This window comes from Macrobrachium nipponense, chromosome 23 (assembly GCF_015104395.2).
Source record: "Macrobrachium nipponense isolate FS-2020 chromosome 23, ASM1510439v2, whole genome shotgun sequence".
In the NCBI taxonomy this organism is placed as follows: domain Eukaryota; kingdom Metazoa; phylum Arthropoda; class Malacostraca; order Decapoda; family Palaemonidae; genus Macrobrachium; species Macrobrachium nipponense.
This window is the reverse complement of record NC_061090.1, coordinates 70,034,593-70,055,707: the sequence shown is the minus strand read 5'-3', so window position 1 is coordinate 70,055,707 and position 21,115 is coordinate 70,034,593. Positions and strand designations below refer to the sequence as shown.

The 21,115-nt window shown below is 48.2% G+C and overlaps 1 protein-coding gene across 1 annotated transcript in view; it reads left to right on the top strand.

Moving 5' to 3' along the window:
- The first annotated feature begins 993 nt into the window (after positions 1–993).
- LOC135201567 (NADH dehydrogenase [ubiquinone] 1 beta subcomplex subunit 10-like) overlaps positions 994–21,115 on the top strand; it is a 34,561-nt gene continuing 14,439 nt past the window's right edge. The window contains exon 1 of the mRNA XM_064230584.1: positions 994–1,154. Within this exon, the coding sequence (XP_064086654.1) occupies positions 1,064–1,154 (91 nt within the window). The 5' untranslated portion in view covers positions 994–1,063. The remainder of the gene's footprint in view (positions 1,155–21,115) is intronic.

Sequence of the window (21,115 nt, the reverse complement as noted above, 5' to 3'; positions counted from 1 at the left end):
ACTTTTGCATCTTATCCTTTTATTCTATTTCTGTCATTTAATCCTAGTGTACCTAGTCTGGCCCTACTGATCAACATTGTTTTTTCAGTGTTGGTGGGTCTGAATTCTTAAAAATTAAAAGAAAAAGAATTTTTAGAAGAAACTTTAAATTAGCATTTTCTTATACCGATAAAGCCAGAATCTGGGACACAGTGAAGTGGAAAGAAGACTTGGAAAATAAAGTGACCGTAAATATATATATAAAATGTGGAAAAGAGAAATAAAAGATGAAGAAATTTATGACAATACTGTTGGTTCGATACTTCTCTTTAGAGCCAGAACCAACTCTTTACATTTAAATATAGCAAAAAGGCACCAGAATGGGAGCACCTGTTGTCCTTTTTGTCATAATATAGAAGAAGACATATTTCATTTCCTACTATATTGTTGTACTTATAAAGAAGAACTAATTAAAGCAATTGGACTTCAGCAACCTTATGAAGAAAAGGACAGTTATCTTGTAGGAAAATTTCTATTTACAGGCCATAATGAAATAAGAAAAGAAATCTTATACATGATGTGGGAAAAAAGAGAAAAATAGTGAAAGAGCTAAACGGTTAAAATTAACTCAAGATTAAGAGGCGCCGTTGTAAGAGAATTGCCTCGACCCATAACCATCAACCATCATACCGTAGGGCATTTTATATATTCTTTATATATAACAAGTTGTTTCTGATGTGAAATTATACTCTTAAATTTTAATTTTATCAAAATTCATAAATTTCCGAGTAGGGGATCGCAGAATATCTTGTGCACTGTGCCTACCCTTTATAATAAGATATTAGTACCTAAGTAAATGAGGGTTTACAGTTCGCTTAACTAATTCTATAGTTTATAATAGTATTCTGCTTATATAATCGGTATAATATTATATATTTTAGTCTGATATGGTAAAGCTAACCCCTATGATAAGCCATAAATCTTGAAATGTGCGTTAAGCTTTTGCAACTCCTAATGTCTGCCGTACACCAACCAAAACAGCTGTTAGCCGTCGCCATTGCAGTAATAGTATTTGTATGACGAAATGGGAGCCGAAGGACCTCCGGAGAACGCCTTTTCTAAGGCTGTGGATACTGCCCTCGGCACATTAGAGGCCCCTGCAAAGTGGTTCAGAGGTAGATATAGTTATTTTAGTGTAATGACCGTCAAGCATTTTAAAATAAAAAGAAAGAAGCAGCCGGCAGTCTTCCTAGCCTATTGATGTTTACTTTTGGTGAAGGCTGCCGTAGTTTGGGCTTTTATTGTAATTCCCTAAGGGCTTCTGCTCTGAGAATTCCGTTAAAAACAGTTTAACCAACTTGCATAACATACGTTTGTGTGTAGCCTAACCTAAGCGAGTGTCACCCTGCTTAGCATATCTTAGGTTAGGTTAATGTAATGAAGAATGGCTGGTAACCCAGCTGCTAGGGTAAACAACCCCAATGACTGGCCCAACTCACCGACGGTCACGGCTGGCCACCCTCTGAAAAAGTACTTATAATGTGGCCTGCAACGTAAAAACACCATACAAACAAACAAACCAGAGATGGTCCTCCGTCGTGAGTTGTTGTTGGTGAGAGAAACAGCCAAATACCTTTACTCTCCTTTCGAAGTAAATATTTTCTCCAAAGTTAGCAATTAAGGCCAAATTTAAAGCTTTAAACAGAAGGTAATGAAAAGGGTGGCCAACGCAGTGCAAACTTCACCAAAACACTTTCGAAATTTCTACTTACGATTCAATAACTTAGAAGATTGACGCCATCTCGATGTTTGCGGAGTCGCTTATGTCAACAAACTTCCCATTTCCTGTGCTAAATCCGCACACCACTTTTACCCATAGACGCTGGGGCACTTTCATCACAACAATCGTAAAACGGTCCCTTGCCACAACGTTTTTAAGGAAACTACGGTTTTGGTAGAAGACGACAAAGCATGCACTAGATAATGGTATTTCTACAGAAGCAATCCGCGGTGGCCTAGACTATGGTAATTGGCTTTTTCCTATGTTATTTTACTTACTGAACAAGAATTTAAAGTAATATTTATTCAGACGACTGTAATTAACCCCCAGGGGCCAGTACTAAACATGGAGAAATACATTGGACACCCCAATCCCTAGTGGATGTCGTATCTGCGGTTACGTTCCTTTCAGTTCGTAGGGAACTATTCTTTAGAATTACCCTGCAAGAAACGTAACCGCGGATACGACATCCACTAAGGATCGAGGAGTCCAATGCATTTTGCCGTGCTTAGTACTGGAGTCTGGGGGTTAATTACAGTCGTCCGAATAAATATTACTTAAAATTCTTGTTCAGTAGATAAAACTGCATAGAAAAACCGCAACTGCCACAGTCTGGGCCGCCCCGGATAAGTACCCTAGATCTACCTAGATCATTATTTAAATAAATAGTAAAACATCAATATTTTACATATTTGTGATGATTAATTTGAAAATACTCGTTATTGAAAAAGTAACTCGATTCCTGACTCAAATTTAAGTAATTATTTTTCGGAATTAGAAGTTCTTTTAAGTCCTGTATTATGACGTCACGACATCTAGACTTTCGTACCAATTATAAATGAGTTGCTACACTCAACTTTCTTGCAGAACAGTTTACCAGTTATTCATGCAGATTGTTATCATCTATTCGTGTAATTGTTATATTGTTCCGATACGAATACAAACCATCGGTCCTTTACAATAGGAATGTAACTTGTGGCAGCTGGAACTGGTCGTAAGCTTCGAACAAGGGAGTTTGGTAGTTAACTGCTTGTCCGAGAGTCCGCGCACTGCGACGCGACTGGGAGGTGAAGATCCACTTTGCTTTCGGCCGTGCTGGTTGACAGACGTGTTCTCCACTTCTCTCTGCCCGCCTTTCGTCGTATGCTTTATGTCTTCTCTAACTTGGTTTGCTTTGTGTGTGTGTTAAAATACTGTAAGTACGTGTGCTTTTGTATTCTATTATTAATTGCGATATGGATTCCCGTGAGCTGGAGATGTCCCCACGCCCCCCCATCAGCCGCAGAGTTTGCCCTGGTGTGGAGGGCCGTAAGTGTGGGGCCTTCCGCTCCTTCCCTATAGTGGATCCTCATAAATTGTGTGCTCGGTGCCGAGGGCGCGACTGCTCTCTCGCCGAGCCCTGTGATTTTTGTATATCTTGATCGGAGGAGCAGTGGGTGCTATATGAGGGTAGAGGGAAACAACGTAAGCCTGCCAGGGAGTCCTCGGAAGGTTCTCCAGCGACTCCCTTGGTCACAGACACGTCGTCTTTCTTCCTGCCGCCATCTCAGCTCCTGCGTTATGGCTCCTTCCCCTCCCCGAAGGAGAGGAAGATGAGGAAGGTGTTGTCGTCGTCGTCTTCTTCGTCGTCGCCTGCTGCCACCTCTTCCCCTTCAACTTCCAAGGCGTCTAAGCCAAGGAAGAAGAAGGCTGCCTCCTCCCCCCCTAAGAAGTCTCCTTCGGGAACTTCTAAGGGCCCGTGTCACTCCGGTGGGACGGGGGGGTTCTTCCGTTGGTACTTCCGCAAGGAAGAAGAAAACGGGGACCAGAGGGGTACCGGCTAATACTGGTACTTCGTCACCTGGTGCTAGGGGTTCTGCCGCTACACCAGGTTCCGGCTTGGCCTCTCATTCGCGAGAGGTACTGAGTGTACGGTCACCCGCAGTCAAGGCTCAGGATTCCGAGTTCGCTCGGCGCCAGGACCGAGGCACGGAGTGGAAGACTGGCGAGGGTCGCTCAGGTGACTCCCGCCAGGCAAGCGATCGCTCTCGTAGCGATACGCAGATGACCGTGGTTGACATGACGGTCCCAGACTGGCCTTGGGCTGAGTCTAGGAAGAGGTCCCCTCGATTGCAGGAACCAGCCTCGGCTGGTTCTAGCAGTTTGACACGCCATTAGGACAGGCACCGCTCCCACCACGACAGTGGTCTCTGCAGGTCCCCTGACCGCCTCTTCCATCGGGACCGGGTGGGTAGGGGGACCAGCAGCAGCTCCTCTGACGCACGGGACCGGAGCCGCTGTTCTTGGTCCAGCCGCGCGACCAGGCCTGCAGCTCGATCGCCACCGCGGGTTGGCGATTGCCTGCAGCCCCCCAAGCACACCGATTCTACCGATGAGCGAGGGGGGGAGCATCAGGTCTTCCTCTCCGATTCCTTCAACTTCCTCGGGTTACGCCGGGAAGAGCGAGGCGATCCGAAGTGATCGTGAGGAGCGCGCTCCTCACGGTCCCACCACGACGCCCTACGAGCCAGGCATGGTGTTAGGACTGACCAAGTCGTATGCACAAGTGGCAGGAGGAGACCAGGAGGGGTCTGTCGCTGTTCCTCCTTCTGAAGGAGGAGGGTCTCGAGAGGCGTTCTTGTTGGAGGGACTTGACGGTCCAACTCCGCAAGACGCAGTCACTCCCGAGATCCAGAGGTCGTTTGTAGAGGTTATTGCGCTGATTTGTCAGCACAAAGACCTCTGGGAGGGATTGCCGCTCCCAGCTTCTGAGCCTTCCTCCAGGCTCGAGTCGTTCTGGGGTCCTAAGAAGGAACCCAAGACGACGGTGGGTCTGCCGCGATCGGCTCTGGCTGACTGTGCTGGGCCAGGTGGACTCTCTCGTCTTCGGACAGGAAGGTTCGCTAGGGTCTGGCAGGTCTTCCAAGCTACTTCCCCCGCCTCTACTGAGACAGAGGAGATTCTACGTGCCATCGGAGGACCCCCTGCTGCCCAAACAGGTTAACCCGGAGCTAGCTAGGCTAACTCCGGGGGTGTCTCTGCAGCAGCTCCTGTTGGAGAACTTATGGTTCTCGCAGCAAGAGGCACTCGCCTTGGAGCCAACCGCCATGGTGGCATTCCAAGCAGTCTCCTGGTTACACCTGTGGTCTCTCACAGTGTCTAAGGTCGGGGCCACCTCGGGAAATATCACTCCTGAAGGTGACCCGGCTTTTGGGAGACTGTGCCAGTCTGGAGGTAGAGCCATCTACCTAGCCAACCAGACGGCAAACCTGTGGGCCAACCTGGTTCTTCGGCTTAGGGACGCAGTCCTCAGCCAAGTGACCAGGGCGGCTGGGCGTGAGGCAGCTCTGGGTCTTCGCAACAGACCGGTGCGGAGTTCCTCCTCTCTCTTTCCTGGAGAGATGGTGGACGCTGCGGTGGAGCGATGGCGCACTGATGACAGTGACCGTCTAGTACACCAGGCAGTCTCGAAGGCATCTGGGCAGCCTCGAGCTACTGCGGCCAAGCCCAAGAGCTTGGTTAGCGCTTCCTCTGCAGCCAAGACGATCGCATCGTTGAAGCCCAGGGGAAAGACTGTCTTCGACTTCTTCTAGGGGCGACCGTAACCAGCCCTCCTCCCAGCCCTCCTTCTCACGAGGGGGAGCTGGGAAGAAGCAGCCAAAGAGAGGCGGGAAACGCTAGGGACGACGTTCCCCCTCACCTGCTGCCGGAAGTGGTGGTGCCTGGCGAGCCATTGGGCAACTTGGCAGCGCTATGGAGCGGAGACCTGGATAGTAGACGTCCTTCGGGAGGGGTATCTACTACCCTTTGAGTCTCAGCCACCCCTCACCTCCAACCCTGTCCACCTTCAGACCTAAGTACCTGGAACATCCAAGGACGTAGCACTTCAGCAGGAAGTCCAAGCCATGCTGAGCAAGGAGCTGTGAAGATCGTCAGGGATCGATCACCGGGCTTCTACAGCCGCCCTTTCCTGGTCAAGTCTTCATGGGGCTGGTGCCAGGTGATAGATCTCTCTCCCCCAGAACCGATTCGTTCGCCAGTCTCAGTTCACGATGGAGACGGCACGCTCTGTGCTCAACTCTATCAGGGAGAACAACTTCATGCTTTCGGTGGATTTGAAGGACACGTATTTCCAGATACCCGTTCATCAATCCTCCAGGAAGTACCTCCGCTTCATCCTCGACGGGACGGTGTACCAATTCAGGGCACTTTGCTTCGGTCTCTCAACTGCCCCACAGGTGTACACGCGAGTGTTCACTCTGGTGTCTGCTTGGGCCCACTCGTCTGGGATACGTCTTTTGGGGTATCTCGACGACTGGTTAGTCCTGAGTTGCTACAAGACAAGGATCGACTCCTCGAGTTCTGCTACAATCTGGGGATCGTGGTGAACTTCGAAAAGTCAGATCTCGAGCCCAAGCAGAGGATGAAGTACACCCAGACTTGGCGGAAAGGCTCTTCAACCTAAGGGGGCGTCCAGTCGTGGATCTGTTCGCCACCCGGCACAACAGAAAACTTCAGGTTTCATACAATCAACTTACCTGTCAGATATATACTTAGCTAAGACTCCGTCGTCCCCGACAGAAATTCAAATTTCGCGCCACTCGCTACAGGTAGGTCAGGTGATCTACCGGCCTGCCCTGGGTGGCAGGACTAGGAACCATTCCCGTTTTCTATCATATTTTCTCTGTCGCCGGTGGTATCAACATTGTTGTTACTACCTCTTGACTGGAATTCGCTTTTCAAGACTTTTTGATCAACTTTATTGGATTTTTTGGTGACGTACCTGGATCATTGTTTTGGCATTCGCTACCGTGGACTGGATTTGGACTTGCTTTTGATTTTTCTGCTAGAATGTCTGATTCAAGTGTTAGTGTGAGAGTGTGTGTGAATGTAGGCTGCAAGGTGAGGATACCGAAGGCTTCGGTTGATCCTCACACTGTATGTCGTAAGTGTAGGGGGTTTGATTGTTCTTTAGCTAACACCTGTAATGAGTGTGAAGAAGTTAGAGAGGGATAGAATTAGACGGGCTGCACATAAGGGTGTAAGTACAAGGCCTATTGAGCCTTTTTCTGAGTCTAACTCTCCTGTTATTAATTATTTTTATACATTCAACTTCCCTGCCAGATATATACTTAGCTATAGACTCCGTCGTCTCCGACAGAATTTCAAATTTCGCGGCACACGCTACCGGTAGGTCAGGTGATCTACCGCCCTGCCCTGGGTGGCAGGACTAGGAACCATTCCCTTCCCGTTTTTCTAATCAGAATTCTTCTGTCGCCCGGGCCATCAACATTGTTGTTGGTTCCTCTCGATTGGTTTTTCTTTTTTCACCGGCAATTGATCTTCTTGACCGACTTTTGGTGACGTATCTGGATTGTTGGATTGGCATACGCTTTTGTGGACTGTTTTGTGGACTTGATTTTGGAATTTTCTTTAATAATGTCTGACTCTGGAATGGTTGTGAGACGTTGTGTGAATGTAGGCTGTAAGGTGAGGTTGCCGAAAGCTTCGGTAGACCCTCACACGGTATGCAAGGGTTGCAGGGAGTATGAATGTTCTTTTACTAATACTTGTAAGGAATGTGAGAACTTGAGTGAGAACGAATGGAAGAATCTAACTAATTATTTAAAAAAGTTAGAGAGAGAAAGAGTGAGGAAGGCTTCTTATAGAAGTTTAAGTAGTTCTAGATCTGAACTAATTCCTAGCTTGGGATCTTCCCCAAGGGTAAGTATTGCTACTTCTCCTTCCATTGCAGCCCCTTCTCCTATTGCAGAACCTGTAGATTCAGCAAAAGAACTTGCGGATCTAAAAGCAGCCTTCAAGTTGATGGAAAACAAAATGGCTGCCATACAAGGTAAGGCTAGTGATTATTCAGTGGACAGTGATATGAGTGTCCCCAGTGTAGTGGAGGGGGCATCTGGTCGGCTCAGCAACGCTCCTAGGTCTAGACCTCTTCCAAGCTCACATGCCCAGAGGAGAAGGAATGTCGAAAACCGAAAGGAGGTTGTGGAGAATCCCCACCGATCAGGTGTCCCTTCGGCGGTTTCTGTGACACCCCAGACTGCCAAGGATCGCTATTGTAAAAGCGTCCTGCGTGAGTGTTTTTCGTCGTCGGGATCTTCATCTCCGAGACGTGATTGGAGAGATTCAGATCGATCTCGGCCACTCAAGAGGAGTTGGAAGGCTCCGACTATTGATTCGAGCAGAAAAATTCCCTGAGGAGTCTCCCTCGGGAGTGAAGAAGGCAAGAAGAGCCATTCTTTCAACCAGATGAGAGGAGGCAGGAGGTGGAGGCTATGGACTCCTCCCCTCCTCCTTCCCCTCCTCCCGAAGAGGATAAAGAGGAGGTTACGAAGAGATTCATGATGGCGATGCAAGAGCAGATTTCGTCTTTTGTAGGAGTTCTGTCAAAGGAGCCTCCTAGAAGGAAAGACTCTTCCCTTCCGATCAAAAGATCCTCCAGACGTATGGAGGTATCTGCCGCCATGATCGATACTCCTACTCGAGGTGAGGTTTCCAGTACGAACCTGGATGAACCTATCAGACGTCTGGCACCGGCCAGGAGTGAGGAGTCACCCAGGAGGCAGGAGCCAAGAGCCAGGAGTTGAGGAGTCAACCAGGAGGCAGGAGCCAAGAGCCAGGAGTGTGGAGGCATCCAGGCAGAGGCAAGAGCCAAGAGGCAAGAGTCAGGAGTCAAGAGGCAGGACCGCCAGGAGGCAGGAGTACAGGAGGAGGCAGGAGCAGGAGTCCGGAGTCAGGAGGCAGGAGTCCGGAGTCCGGAGTCAGGAGGCAGGAGGCAGGAGTCAGGAGGCAAGAGTCAAGAGCCAGGAGGCAGGAGTCGGAGACTCGTTCCTGGAATTTATGACTCTCTCCAAATAGGAGCTCCTCTCCTTCAGAGCGTAGGAGGTCTTGGAAGGACTCTCCCTCCAAACGTGAACTTTCTCCTTCGTCTGATCGAGGGTTAGACAGTTGTTCTGATGACGAACCTCCTGCTAATGAGGGACTCTCGAGGTTATAAAGTCTTAGCCTCATTTATTGCTTCAAGCATTTGGAGATTCTCTTAGTCCGGCGGCCTCCTTCCTTTCCTCGTTCTCTCTTTTCGAGCTCGGCTACGGCAAAATCTTCGGCCTTTTTGAAAATGAAGCCTGCTATATCGATGAAGAAGGCACTCCATTCTTTAGATTCCTTGGATGGACAAGAAGAAGGAGTTAGGAAAGACGGTATTCTGCATGCCTCCTTCCAAACTACATGGAAAGAGGAGGTATTTGGTATGGACAGGAGAGACTATGGGTCTTTCCTACCTGCCTCTGCAGATGCGGACTTTTCCAATTTAGCGGAGGCCTCTAGACGTCACTCCTTAGGATCGGTCAGAGCGACGTGAGCACTTCAGAGTTGAACCACTTTCTAAAGGACTTTTTGTCACTTTAGAGGTGTTCAACTTCTGGATTGGTCACTCGGAGTTCTGGCCAACAAATCTAAAGATCCGGAGTTTCTTAAAAAACCCAGAGATTCTCCATAAAGCGTCCTGTCTTGCATGGACAAGGCAGTACAGGACGGGTTCGGGTGAAGTGGCTTCCCTTTTTGGTGCTGGTCTCCTGAAAAAGAGATCAGTATATGGATCCCTATTATCGAAAGGGGTTTCTCCGAGCCAGAGGACTGCTTTATTGTTCGCCCCTCTATTCGGATCATCTGTTTCCTTCTCAGTAGTGAAGGATATATCTCGCTCGCTAACTGAGAAGGCGACACGACTACTAACACAAACGTCCAGAAAGGACGCCCTGTAGTGTCGGCGATTAAGAAGGACTCTCGTCCTCCTCAGCAGCCCTTTCGTGGAGGTACAGCGGCTCGTCCCCCTGCCAGAAAGAAGAGCTCTGATAAGAGAGGAAGGTCTTCCTTTGAGGCTTCCCCTTCAAGAAATCCAAAGTGACTTGTTGCTCCTTCAAGCACCAGTGGGCACCAGACTCCTGAACTTTGCAGGAGTATTGGGGTGGGCCCCCCCAAAAAAAGGGGAGCCGACCCTTTGGTCAGTGTCTGTCCTAAAGAAGGGGGATATGTAATCCCCTTCGAGAACAGCCCTCCCCTAACATCTACGCCTCGGGAACTGTCAGCGAGGTACAGAGACCCGGTAATGAGAAAGACTCTCCTTCAAATGGTGGAACAAATGTGGGAAAAAGAGGCCATCGAACTTTGTGCAGGATCCACACTCCCCGGGATTTTTACAATCGCCTTTTTCTAGTACCAAAGGCATCGGGGGGGTGGAGACCAGTTCTGGACGTAACGCTCTGAATCGCTTTGTTCAGAAAAAGAAGTTTCGCATGGAAACGTCCGCCTCAGTAATGTCGGCTCTTCGTCCAGGAGATTGGATGGTCTCTCTGGACTTGCAAGACGCCATATTTCCACGTTCCCATTCACCATTTGTCAAAGAAATATCTTCGTTTTGTAATAGGAGACAAGATCTTTCAATTCAGGCTCTGTGCTTCGGTCTGTCTACAGCTCCGCAAGTATTCACCAACCTGATGGCGAATGTGGCAAGATGGCTTCACCTAGAGGGAATAAACATCTCCCTCTACTTGGACGACTGGCTGATCAGGGCCAAGTCGAGATTCAGTGCTTGGAGGACTTATCAGTAACAAGAACATGATAGAATCGCTGGGATTACTCGTGAACCTCGAGAAGTCGCAGCTGATCCCCAGCCAGAGCTTGGTCTATCTTGGGGATTCAGATGGATTCTCGGGGTTTTCGAGTATTTCCTTCGCGAGGAAAGAATCACTCGAGGTTTTGTTGAAAAATCTCGAGCTTCTTAGAGAAAAAGAACAGTTCAGCGAGGGATTATCTGAGCCTCTTAGGGACCCCTGTCCTCACTAGAAAAGTTCTTCTCTCTGGGGATGGCTTCACCTTCGCCTCTTCAGTTTTTTCCTGAAAGGGGTGTTTGGAGTTGGAAGACGGGACACTCTCGGACATCTTCCCGCTTCCACAGAGGTAAAGGATCATTTGAAGTGTGGATCCTCCCTCTTCAAAAGAACGAAGGCGTATCGCTTGCCCTGCAGAACCCAACCAAGTGTTATATGCCGATGCTTCGGAGTCGGGATGGGGAGCGACGTTAGGAGCAAGGGTAGGTGTCAGGCACCTGGACAAAGGAACAGGTGTCCTGGCACATCAATTGCAAGGAACTAGTGGCCATACACCTAGCCTTAAAGTTCTTTGAAGAGATAGTCAGAGGCGAGGTGATACAGATAAACTCGGACAACACCACGGCTCTGGCTTACATACGCAAGCAAGGAGGCACGCACTCTTTCTCTCTTTCAGTTTAACAAGACACCTGTTAACCTGGACAGAAGAAAGAGGCATAACGGCTCCTCCTCACAAGATTTGTTCAAGGCATCAAGAATGTGAGAGCGGACAGACTGAGCAGGAGGAATCAGGTCCTTCCCACAGAGTGGACTCTACACGAAGAAGTGTGTCGAAGTCTTTGGTCCCTGTGGGGGAGACCTCACATAGACCTGTTTGCGACGTTCCTCTCCAAAAGAATAGAGATCTTTTGCTCTCTAGTGGAAGATCCGAGAGCCTTCGCAATAGACGCGTTTCTCCTGGATTGGTCGGGTGTGGACGCAATACGCCTTTCCCCGTTCAAGATCCTGGGGGAAGTGTCAGGAAGTTCGTAGCTTCGAAGAACACGAAGTTGACGCAAATAATAGCCCCATTTTGGCCAGCCCACCCGGAATGGTTCACAGAGGTACTGGAGTGGATAGTGGACTTCCCCAGATCTCTTCCAAACAGACCAGATCTACTCAGACAACCCCACTTCGAGAGGTTTCATCACAAACCAATCCCAGGTCTCGCTCTGACTGCCTTTCGACTATCGAAAGATTGTCAGAGCGAGGGGCTTTTCTCGCAAGGCTGCGGGCTCTATCGCTAGAGCCCGCAGAGCTTCGACGAGAAGAGTATACCAATCAAAGTGGGAAGTCTTTAGGAGGTGGTGTAAGAGTCAGAAGCTGTCCTCCTCCAGTACCTCTATAGTGAATATTGCCGATTTCCTCCTCTTTCTGAGAGAGGAATCACACCTTTCTGTCTCAACAATAAAAGGATACAGAAGCATGCTGTCTTCAGTATTTAGGAATCGAGGGTTAGATATTGCAAGCAACAAAGATCTACACGATCTAATTAGATCCTTTGAAACTTCAAAGGCAGCTACTCCTAGAACACCTAGTTGGAAATCTAGACGTGGTACTGAATTCCTTTCATCGGATAAATTCGAGCCTTTACATCTGGCTTCCTTCCGCGACGTCACTAGGAAATGCTTATTCCTGGTGTCTCTCGCTACAGCCAAGAGGACGAGCGAATTGCACGCTCTAGATTCCACAGTGGGGTTCAAAGGAGATGCTGCCATCTGTTCTTTCCAGACAATGTTTTCTGGCAAAGACGAAAACAAAACCCGTCAAAACCGTGGCCCAGAAGTTTTGAGGTAAAAGGCCTATCTAACCTCATAGGCAGAGAGATAGAGAGGTCTCTCTGTCCAGTGAGAGCTCCTTAAATATTATTTAGAGAGGAAGAGAAGACAGATGGGAGCTTGTCAACAAGGTCTTTGGTGTGCGGTGAGGAACCCCAAAAGACTCATGTCCAAGAACGCCTTGGCTTTCTTGTGAGAAGCGTAATTACGGACGCTCACAAGAACTGCTCGGAGGAATCTTCGGTCTTCTAAAGGTCAAGACCCATGAGGTGAGAGCAGTAGCAACGTCCTTGGCGTTCCAAAACGAATATCTCTAAAAATATCATTGAGACTACATTTTGGAGGTGCAATTCAGTGTTTGCATCTCATTATCTGAAGGATGGTGAGAGTGACTTATGAGAAGTGCTTCTCGCTAGGTCCATTTGTATCAGCAGATACAGTGCTGGGTCTTGGAGCAAAGACTGATCCTTAAATATTGTGTGTTATCGTACATAAACCCTCTTGTCAGATATGTGCTTCGGGAGCATAGTGTCATTGCTGGTAGGGGATCAAGGGTATGTTATGGCTAGTAGGGGAGTACAAAATTTTTTTTGTATTTTTTGTAATGAAAGTGTAATTATGTTTCGGTTTTTGGTTGTTTTTAAGAGTTCGGGATAACTCCTTGCAATCTTAGAACTAACATGGATGTTAGGATCAGGTGATCGGGATCGGTGTTGTGCTCCTTGAACAAGGTGTATTGTCATGTTAGTGGAATAGCACCCAATGACAAAGGCCTTTAGCTCTGCCGAGTAAGTGGATAAGACCCCATTGGCACCCACACAACTCTTAGCCATAGATCAATATCTCGCTGAGGCTCTTGAGGCTAAGCAGACTCCAAGGCAGTAGCCGCGAAGTCTTCAGCCTAATAAGGTAGGAACCAAGGTTTATTAATACCTACAACATATGTTGTTTACCTGTCTATTTCAGTAGTTAGCTGTCTCTTACCCACCACCAATGGGTGCTAATCAGCTAAGTATATATCTGGCAGGGAAGTTGAATGTATAAAAATGAGATTGTCATGTTACAATAAAGTTTTATATACATTACTCCTGACAGATATATACGATTAATGGCCCACCCCAGCCTCCCCCGCCCCCCCCCCAGGAGACAGGGGTGGAAGAGAAGAATTCTGATTAGAAAACGGGAAGGTTCCTAGTCCTGCCACCCATGGCAGGGCGGTAGATCACCTGACCTACCGGTAGCGTGTGCCGCGAAATTTGAAATTCTGTCGGAGACGACGGAGTCTATAGCTAAGTATATATCTGTCAGGTAAGTATGTATAAAACTTTATTGTAACATGACAATATCATTTTGATTCTCCCTCTGTATCTGAACCCTCACAGGCTTTGCATTCAGATTCGGCTTCTGAAATCGCCGATCTGAAGGCTACTCTTCATAAGATGAGGACAAAAATGGTGGCCATGCAAGGTAAGGGAAGTGATAGCAATATGCTTAGTGAGGTGAGTGTTCCCAGTGTTGTGGAGGGGGCGTCTGACCATCCCTGCGATGCTCCCAGGCCTAGACCTCTTCCAAGCTCACATACCCAGAGGAGAAGGAAAGTCGAAAGCCTTACGGAGGTCTGGGGGTAATCCCCAACGTCAGGCGTCCCTTCAGCAGGCTCTGTTTCGCAACAGACTGCTCAGGACCGCTTTAAAAGGAGCGTCATTCGAGATTGTTTCTCTTCGTCTGGTTCGCCTTCACCTAAACGAGGGTGGAAGGACTCGGATCTATCTAGGCCACTGAAAAGGCACTGGAAGGAACCCTCTTTTGACTCGAGCCCGAAGCGCTTCTCAGAGGAAGCCCCCTCATCTATCAAGAAGGCAAAGATGGTCTCGACGTCTCCACAATCTGAAGTTGAGGATCGTACTCCTTCGAGGTCTCCTGCTTCTCCCATTGAAGAGGACGCTGGTGTGGCTTCAAAGAGGATATTATTAGCTGTACAAGAACAGTTAGCCTCTTTAGTTGGAGTTCTTTCGAGAGATCCTCCTGTAAAAAGGACGCTAGGCTTCATTAAGAATCTCGTCTTCAAAGTTCTCGTATCCTTTCTCCTGCCAGGCGCGAGACTCCGGCCAGAAGTGAGGCCTCCTCTTCCAGGCGCGAAGCGTCCGCCAGGCTTACGGTACCAGATAGACTAGAAAAGTCTTACAGGTCCGAACAGCTTTCTAGGCACGAACAGCCTACCAGATATGAAAATCTATCTAGGCATGAAGAGCCTTCCAGGCGCGAGACGTCTTCTAGGCACGAAGAGCCTGACAGGCGCGAGACACCAGCCAGGTGCGAGACGCCAGCCAGGCGCGAGACGCCAGCCAGGCGCGAGGCGCCAGCCAGGCGCGAGGCGCCAGCCAGGCGCGAGGCGCCAGCCAGGCGCGAGGAGCCAGCCAGGCGCGAGGAGCCAGCCAGGCGCGAGGAGCCAGCCAAGAGCGAGGCGCCGGCCAAGCGCAAAGCGCCAGCCAAGCGCGAGGAGCTAGCCAGGCGTGAGAAGTCAAGTAGGCGCGAGGCACCAAGTAGACTTGAGAGAGAGACTGTTCACTCGATGAGTCCTTCTCCTAGTAGGAGTTTGTCTCCCGCAGAGAGAGAAGTTTGTGAAGATCCTCTCGTATTTAAAGCGGATTCTCCTCCAGGTTTGGACGAAGATTCGGAAGACGAGGCTAATGGTAGAGAAGGCTTCTCTAACTATAAAATTTTGACAGCCCTTCTTTTGCAAGAGTATGGAGATTCTTTGACTCCTGCTGCTCCTCCTTCTCCTCGATCGCTATTTTCAAGTGCAATTGTGCCAAAGTCTTCGTCGGTTCTGAAGATGAGACCGACTATCTCTATGAAGAGAGCTCTACAGTCTCTTGACAAATGGATGTTGACAAAGAAGGAACTGGTCAGAACCACCTTCTGTATGCCTCCAGCCATACTTTCTGGAAAAAGAGATGTGTGTGGTAACGAACTGGGGAGAACATGGGCCTGTCTCTCCCAGCCTCGGCTGAAGCTGATTTTTCAACCTTAGTTGATTCATCGCGTAGACACGCATTGAACGGAGCTCGTGTGACTTGGTCTATTTCTGAGACTGATCATCTCCTCAAGGGACTCTTCCATATTTTGGAAGTCTTTAATTTCCTAGACTGGTCCCTTGGGGTGATGTCAAAGAAAGCACATGACTCGGAAGGTCTAGACCCCGAAGTCATTCTTAGTATACTGTCATGTATTGACAAGGCAGTACAAGACGGATCGGGAGAAGTCTCCTCCCTCTTTGGAGCGGTACTCCTTAAGAAGAGGACTATATTTAGTGCTTTTCTAACCAAGGCTGTTTCTCACTCACAGAGAGCAGCCCTGGTTTTCGCTCCCATGTCAGACTTTTTGTTTCCTTCTCAGTTAGTGAAGGACATTTCTCGCTCACTGACTGAGAAGGCGACTCAAGATCTTCTCCTTCAGACTGCAAGGAAGAAGAGACCCCCTGTTGCGGTTGAAAAGAAAGGACCTACTTCTACTGTTCAGCCCTTTCGAGGAGGCCCTCCCTCCAGAGCTCCCTCAAAAAGGAGAGGCCCTGAGAGGAGAGGTAGACCTGCTTTCCGTTCCTTTAAGAAAGGGAAATGAGACAGCCAGCCTCCAAACACCAGTAGGTTCCAGGCTACTCAAATTTGCAGACGCCTGGACACTCATAAACTCGGACACCTTGTCGATGTCAATAATCAGGAAGGGATATCTTATCCCCTTCCAGGACAGTCCTCCCCTAACGACTATTCCGCGGGAACTGTCAGCCAGATACAGGGACCCTGTACTGAGGGATACTCTTCGTCTGATGGTGGATCAAATGTGGGACAAAAGAGCTATAGAATTAGTACTGATCAAAACTCTCCTGGGGTTTTACAATCGTCTTTTCTGGTCGCAAAAGCCTTGGGGGGCTGGAGACCGGTACTAGACGTCAGCGCTCTAAACAAGTTTGTTCTAAAGGAGAAGTTCTCTATGGAGACTTCGGCCTCAGTCCTTGCAGCTTTACGACAAGGAGATTGGATGGTGTCTCTGGATCTCCAGGACGCTTATTTTCATGTCCCGATTCACCCTTCTTCGAAGAAGTACCTCCGTTTCATGCGGGGGGAAGGTCTTTCAGTTCAGGGCCTTGTGTTTCGGCCTGTCCACAGCTCCCCAGGTCTTCACAAACCTGATGAAGAATGTGGCGAGGTTTCTTCACCTCAAAGGCATCAACATCTCTCTGTATCTGGACGATTGGCTCATCAGGGCCAGAACAGAGAGACAGTGTTTGGAGGACCTTACTTTGACCCTAAACCTGATAAAGTCGTTGGGACTACTCGTGAACCTCGAGAAGTCACAGCTGATCCCCAGACAGAACTTAGTCTATCTGGGGTTTCAGATGGATTCTCGGGGTTTTCGAGTATTTCCTTCGCAAGAGAGAATCGTGAGAGGCTTGGAGAAAGTCTCTCTCTTCTTAGGGAAAGAACGAACTTCGGCGGAGGAATGGTTAAGCCTTCTAGGGACCCTTTCCTCGCTCGAACAGTTCTTTCCTCTAGGAAGACTTCATCTTCGTCCTCTTCAGTTCTTCCTAAGGAGATCATGGAATTGGAAGACGGGACTTCTCTCCGACAGTTTTCTCCTTCCAATGGAAATGAAACCACACCTGGAATGGTGGTTGTCTCCTCTAAAAGAGAACAAAGGAATTTCTCTGGAAGTTCCGAATCCAAGCTGAGTGTTATATTCAGACGCATCGGAGAAGGGTTGGGGAGCAACACTATGACCGAGAGAAGTGTCAGGCACCTGGAAGGCAGCACAGGTGTCCTGGCACATAAATTGCAAAGAACTTCTAGCAGTACACTTGGCTCTAAAGTTCTTCGAACCTTTTGTGACAAACAGTGTGGTACAAGTGAACGTGGACAACACTACTGCTCTTTCCTACATTCGGAAACAAGGAGAAACACACTCCTTGTTCCTTTACGAAATAGCAAGAGATCTGCTACTTTGGACCTCCCAGAGGAACATCTCCCTCCTAACAAGATTCGTTCAGGGAACAAGGAACGTCAGGGCAGACAGGCTGAGCAGGAGAAGCCAGGTCCTTCACACAGAGTGGACCCTTCACTCAGAAGTGTGTCAGAGTCTTTGGTCCCTTTGGGGCACTCCTCATGTAGACCTGTTCGCCACATTCCTTTCCAAAAGGCTGGAAGTCTTTTGCTCAGTGGTGGAAGACCCAAGAGCTCTCGTGGTCGACGCCTTCCTGCTAGATTGGTCTCATGTAGACGTGTACGCTTTTCCCCCCTTCAAAATCCTGGGGCAAGTATTGAAAAAGTTTGTAACGTCCAACGGAACAAGAATGACCCTGATAGCCCCCTTTTGGCCAGCACAGGATTGGTTCGCAGAGGTGCTGGAGTGGACAGTAGACTTCCCCAGATCCCTTCCAAGAAGGATGGATCTTCTCAGACAGCCACACTTCGAGAGGTATCATCAAAACCTCCCCGCTCTCGCTCTGACTGCCTTTCGACTATCGAAAGACTTGTCGGAGCGAGAGGGTTTTCTCGCAAGGCTGCAAGCGCTATCGCTAGAGCCCGCAGAGCTTCCACTAGACGAGTCTATCAGTCTAAGTGGGAGGTTTTTAGAAGGTGGTGTAAGTCTAAGAAGTTGTCCTCCTCCAGTACCTCTGTAACCGAAATCGCTGATTTCCTTTTGTTCCTGAGAGAGGACTCTCACTTGTCTGTATCTACTATAAAAGGATACAGAAGCATGCTTTCGGCAGTCTTCAGAAATAGAGGCCTAGAGCTTGCTGACAATAAAGATCTACACGATCTTATTAGATCGTTTGAAACCACAAAGTCTATAGAGAACCAGCTCCTCCCAGCTGGAACCTTGATGTGGTTCTCAAGTTCCTTTCGTCTGAAAGATTCGAGCCTCCTCATTTAGCTTCGTTTAGAGATTTAACAAGGAAATGCTTGTTGCTCTTATCTCTGGCGACAGCCAAAAGAATTTGTGAACTTCATGCCCTAGAAGATGAAGTCGGATTCAACAGAGACTCGACCTTCTGCTCGTTTAGAACACTTTTTCTAGCGAAAAACGAAAACCCCTCGAATCCCTGGCCCAAGAGATTCGAGATTAAAAGCTTATCAAGTCTCGTTGGTAGAGAAGCAGAAAGGTCTCTTTGTCCTGTAAGAGCCCTGAAGTTCTACTTGCACAGGAAGAAACAAATGGGAGGCTCTAGACAAGGTCTTTGGTGTTCGATTAAAGACCCCACAAGAATCATGTCAAAGAATGCGTTAGCTTTCTTCGTAAGGAGCGTCATTACGGATGCTCACAAGTTCTGTCCTGACGACTCTTTTACACTCTTAAGAGTGAAGGCTCATGAAGTGAGAGCAGTGGCGACGTCTCTCGCTTTTCAGAAGAATATGTCGCTAAAGAAAATTCTTGATACGACGTATTGGAGGTGCAACTCGGTATTTGCATCTCACTATCTGAAAGACGTTCGCGTGACCTACGAGAAATGTTTTTCTCTGGGGCCATTCGTATCGGCAGATACGATTCTGGGTACGGGAGCAAACACCAATCCTTAACTTTATACATACCTTCTACTAGATATGTTCTAGATTTCTGCTGACAAAGAGGGCTCGGTGCTGCACAGGCGGCCAGTCACTGTTGTTCAGTAAGGAACTCTTGTGGTATCTTTTTGGAGGAGTATGGTAACAAAAAAATTTTTGGAATTTTATGTATGTATGCGTATTGTGTTTTCGAGTTTTGGTTGTTGTAATGAGTTTGGGGATAACTCAGAACAATAACATATGTTGTTTACCTGTCTATTCCATATTAGCTGTCTCTTACCCTCCACCAAAGGGTGCCAATCAGCTAAGTATATATCTGACAGGTAAGTTGATTGTATGAAAATGATATTGTTATGATACAATAAAGTTTCATACATACTTACCTGGCAGATATATACGATTAATGGCCCACCCAGCCTCCCCGCAGGAGACAGGTGGAAGAGAGAAAATATGATAGAAAACAGGAATGGTTCCTAGTCCTGCCACCCAGGGCAGGCCGGTAGATCACCTGACCTACCTGTAGCGAGTGGCGCAAAATTTGAATTTCTGTCGGGGACGACGGAGTCTTAGCTAAGTATATATCTGCCAGGTAAGTATGTATGAAACTTTATTGTATCATAACAATATCATTTTTCTACTCGGCTGTGCCGGACCCATGGGCACCTGCAGAGGACGCTCTTCAACACCCGTGGGACAACCTCTTCGTTTATGCCTTTCCCCTGTTCTGTCTGATTTGCAAGGTAATCAACCGAGTGCTGACCACCCCAAATCTCAAGATGATCCTGGTGGCTCCCAAATGGCCTATACTTCACCGACAACGATGTGGATGAGATGCTGCTTTGTTCTGTGAGGGCGCTACGGCGCTATCTGAAGAGAACTTGGCCCCTCAGGCCTGAGTGTTGACACCTCTTCGTTAGCACCGGGGTGACCAAGAAAGAAGTATCCAAGAATACTCTTTCTTTCTGGCTGCGTGAGATGATCAGGAGGGCGTACGAAGCTGATGGTAGCGACAACATCCGTACCCTTCTTCCGAGAGCCCACAAAGTCAGAGGTATTGGTCCTTCCCTTGCGTTCCTCAAGAACCTCTCCGTGGCGCAGGTACTGAAGGCAGGGGTCTGGTCCAGACCACCTTCACCTCCTTCTACCTTCGGGATATAGCCCAGAGGTCCTTGGACGCTTTTTCCTTGGGACCCGTGGTGGCTGCTCAACACGTTGTGTAGCTTACCCAGCACCCGAGCAGACAGAACAGCATCGCATCCTTGTGTGACTGCATGAAGGGATGGGTGAATGAGAGTGTGACTAGCCTTCTCTTCCCCATCTTTTTCTCTCCTCTACCTGTGGGCAGAGGGACGCAGTCGTCACTACGCTGGAACAGGAGGTGATGCAGGTAAGCTACTCGACCGAGCCCCATCCTTTCCCTTTCATTAGGGATAGGAGCGATTATCCACCACTTCCCCCAACAAGGGGGGGGAAGTGGAAGCCAACAAGAGACAACCCATGACTTCATATTGCCTCTTGCATTAGGAACAAGTTCTTGCTTGCTAGTTTTAAGAGGTACGCTTGCCTCCCTCTTATTACTTGGGTCCAGAGGTCTGACCATTGATCCTGCGGTACATACCCCGATCATTGGGCAGAGGCTAGGATCCCTCCCAGGATCCTAGTTCGTATGGGGCTTTCATATATCACGTTATGTTGACGAAACTTCAATCTTTTGAATGGTATGCTTAAAGTTGTAATTGTATTCTTGTTTCACCAATTAAATATCGAGTGAATAAGGCCTGGCCAGTGTGCTGACGATGGATCGTCAGTGATTGTTTACCCTAGTACTGTAGATCTACCACGTTGTGTAGTCTATCGGCAGACCAACCTAACTTAACCAAATGCTCGACAGTCTTAGAGAAGGCTGTGGCCTGCAAGCCCCCACCTCCCAAACTACCCCCTAAACCCTTATTCTTTATCTGCTGATTGGTTTTGGCCTTTGGGTAGAATGCAATTAAGGATTAAGGGTTTATGAATTACTTAAGGGGGTCCAGGACCTGCCAGGATAGGATACAGCATCCAAGGTTTCATCAGGCTCGACGTTTAGTTAAACGAAGACTTTGGGTATCTAGCCTTAGTTCGTCGACCAATAGCTGAGTTAGGTTGTGATCAATAGACAAACCTAATGTAGACTGTATATCAAATAAAATTATGTTCAAAGCTTTTTTTTAGTTCTGTTTGGTTGTCCCCTAACTTCATATACTAATTACGAACTGGATATTGGTACGTCAGCCGTATCCTGATTGCGATAGATATTGGTACGGCTGTGAATTGCGCATGCGAGAACCTTTGTTTACCGCCTCAGGCTTATCGGCAAGAAAATGCCGACCA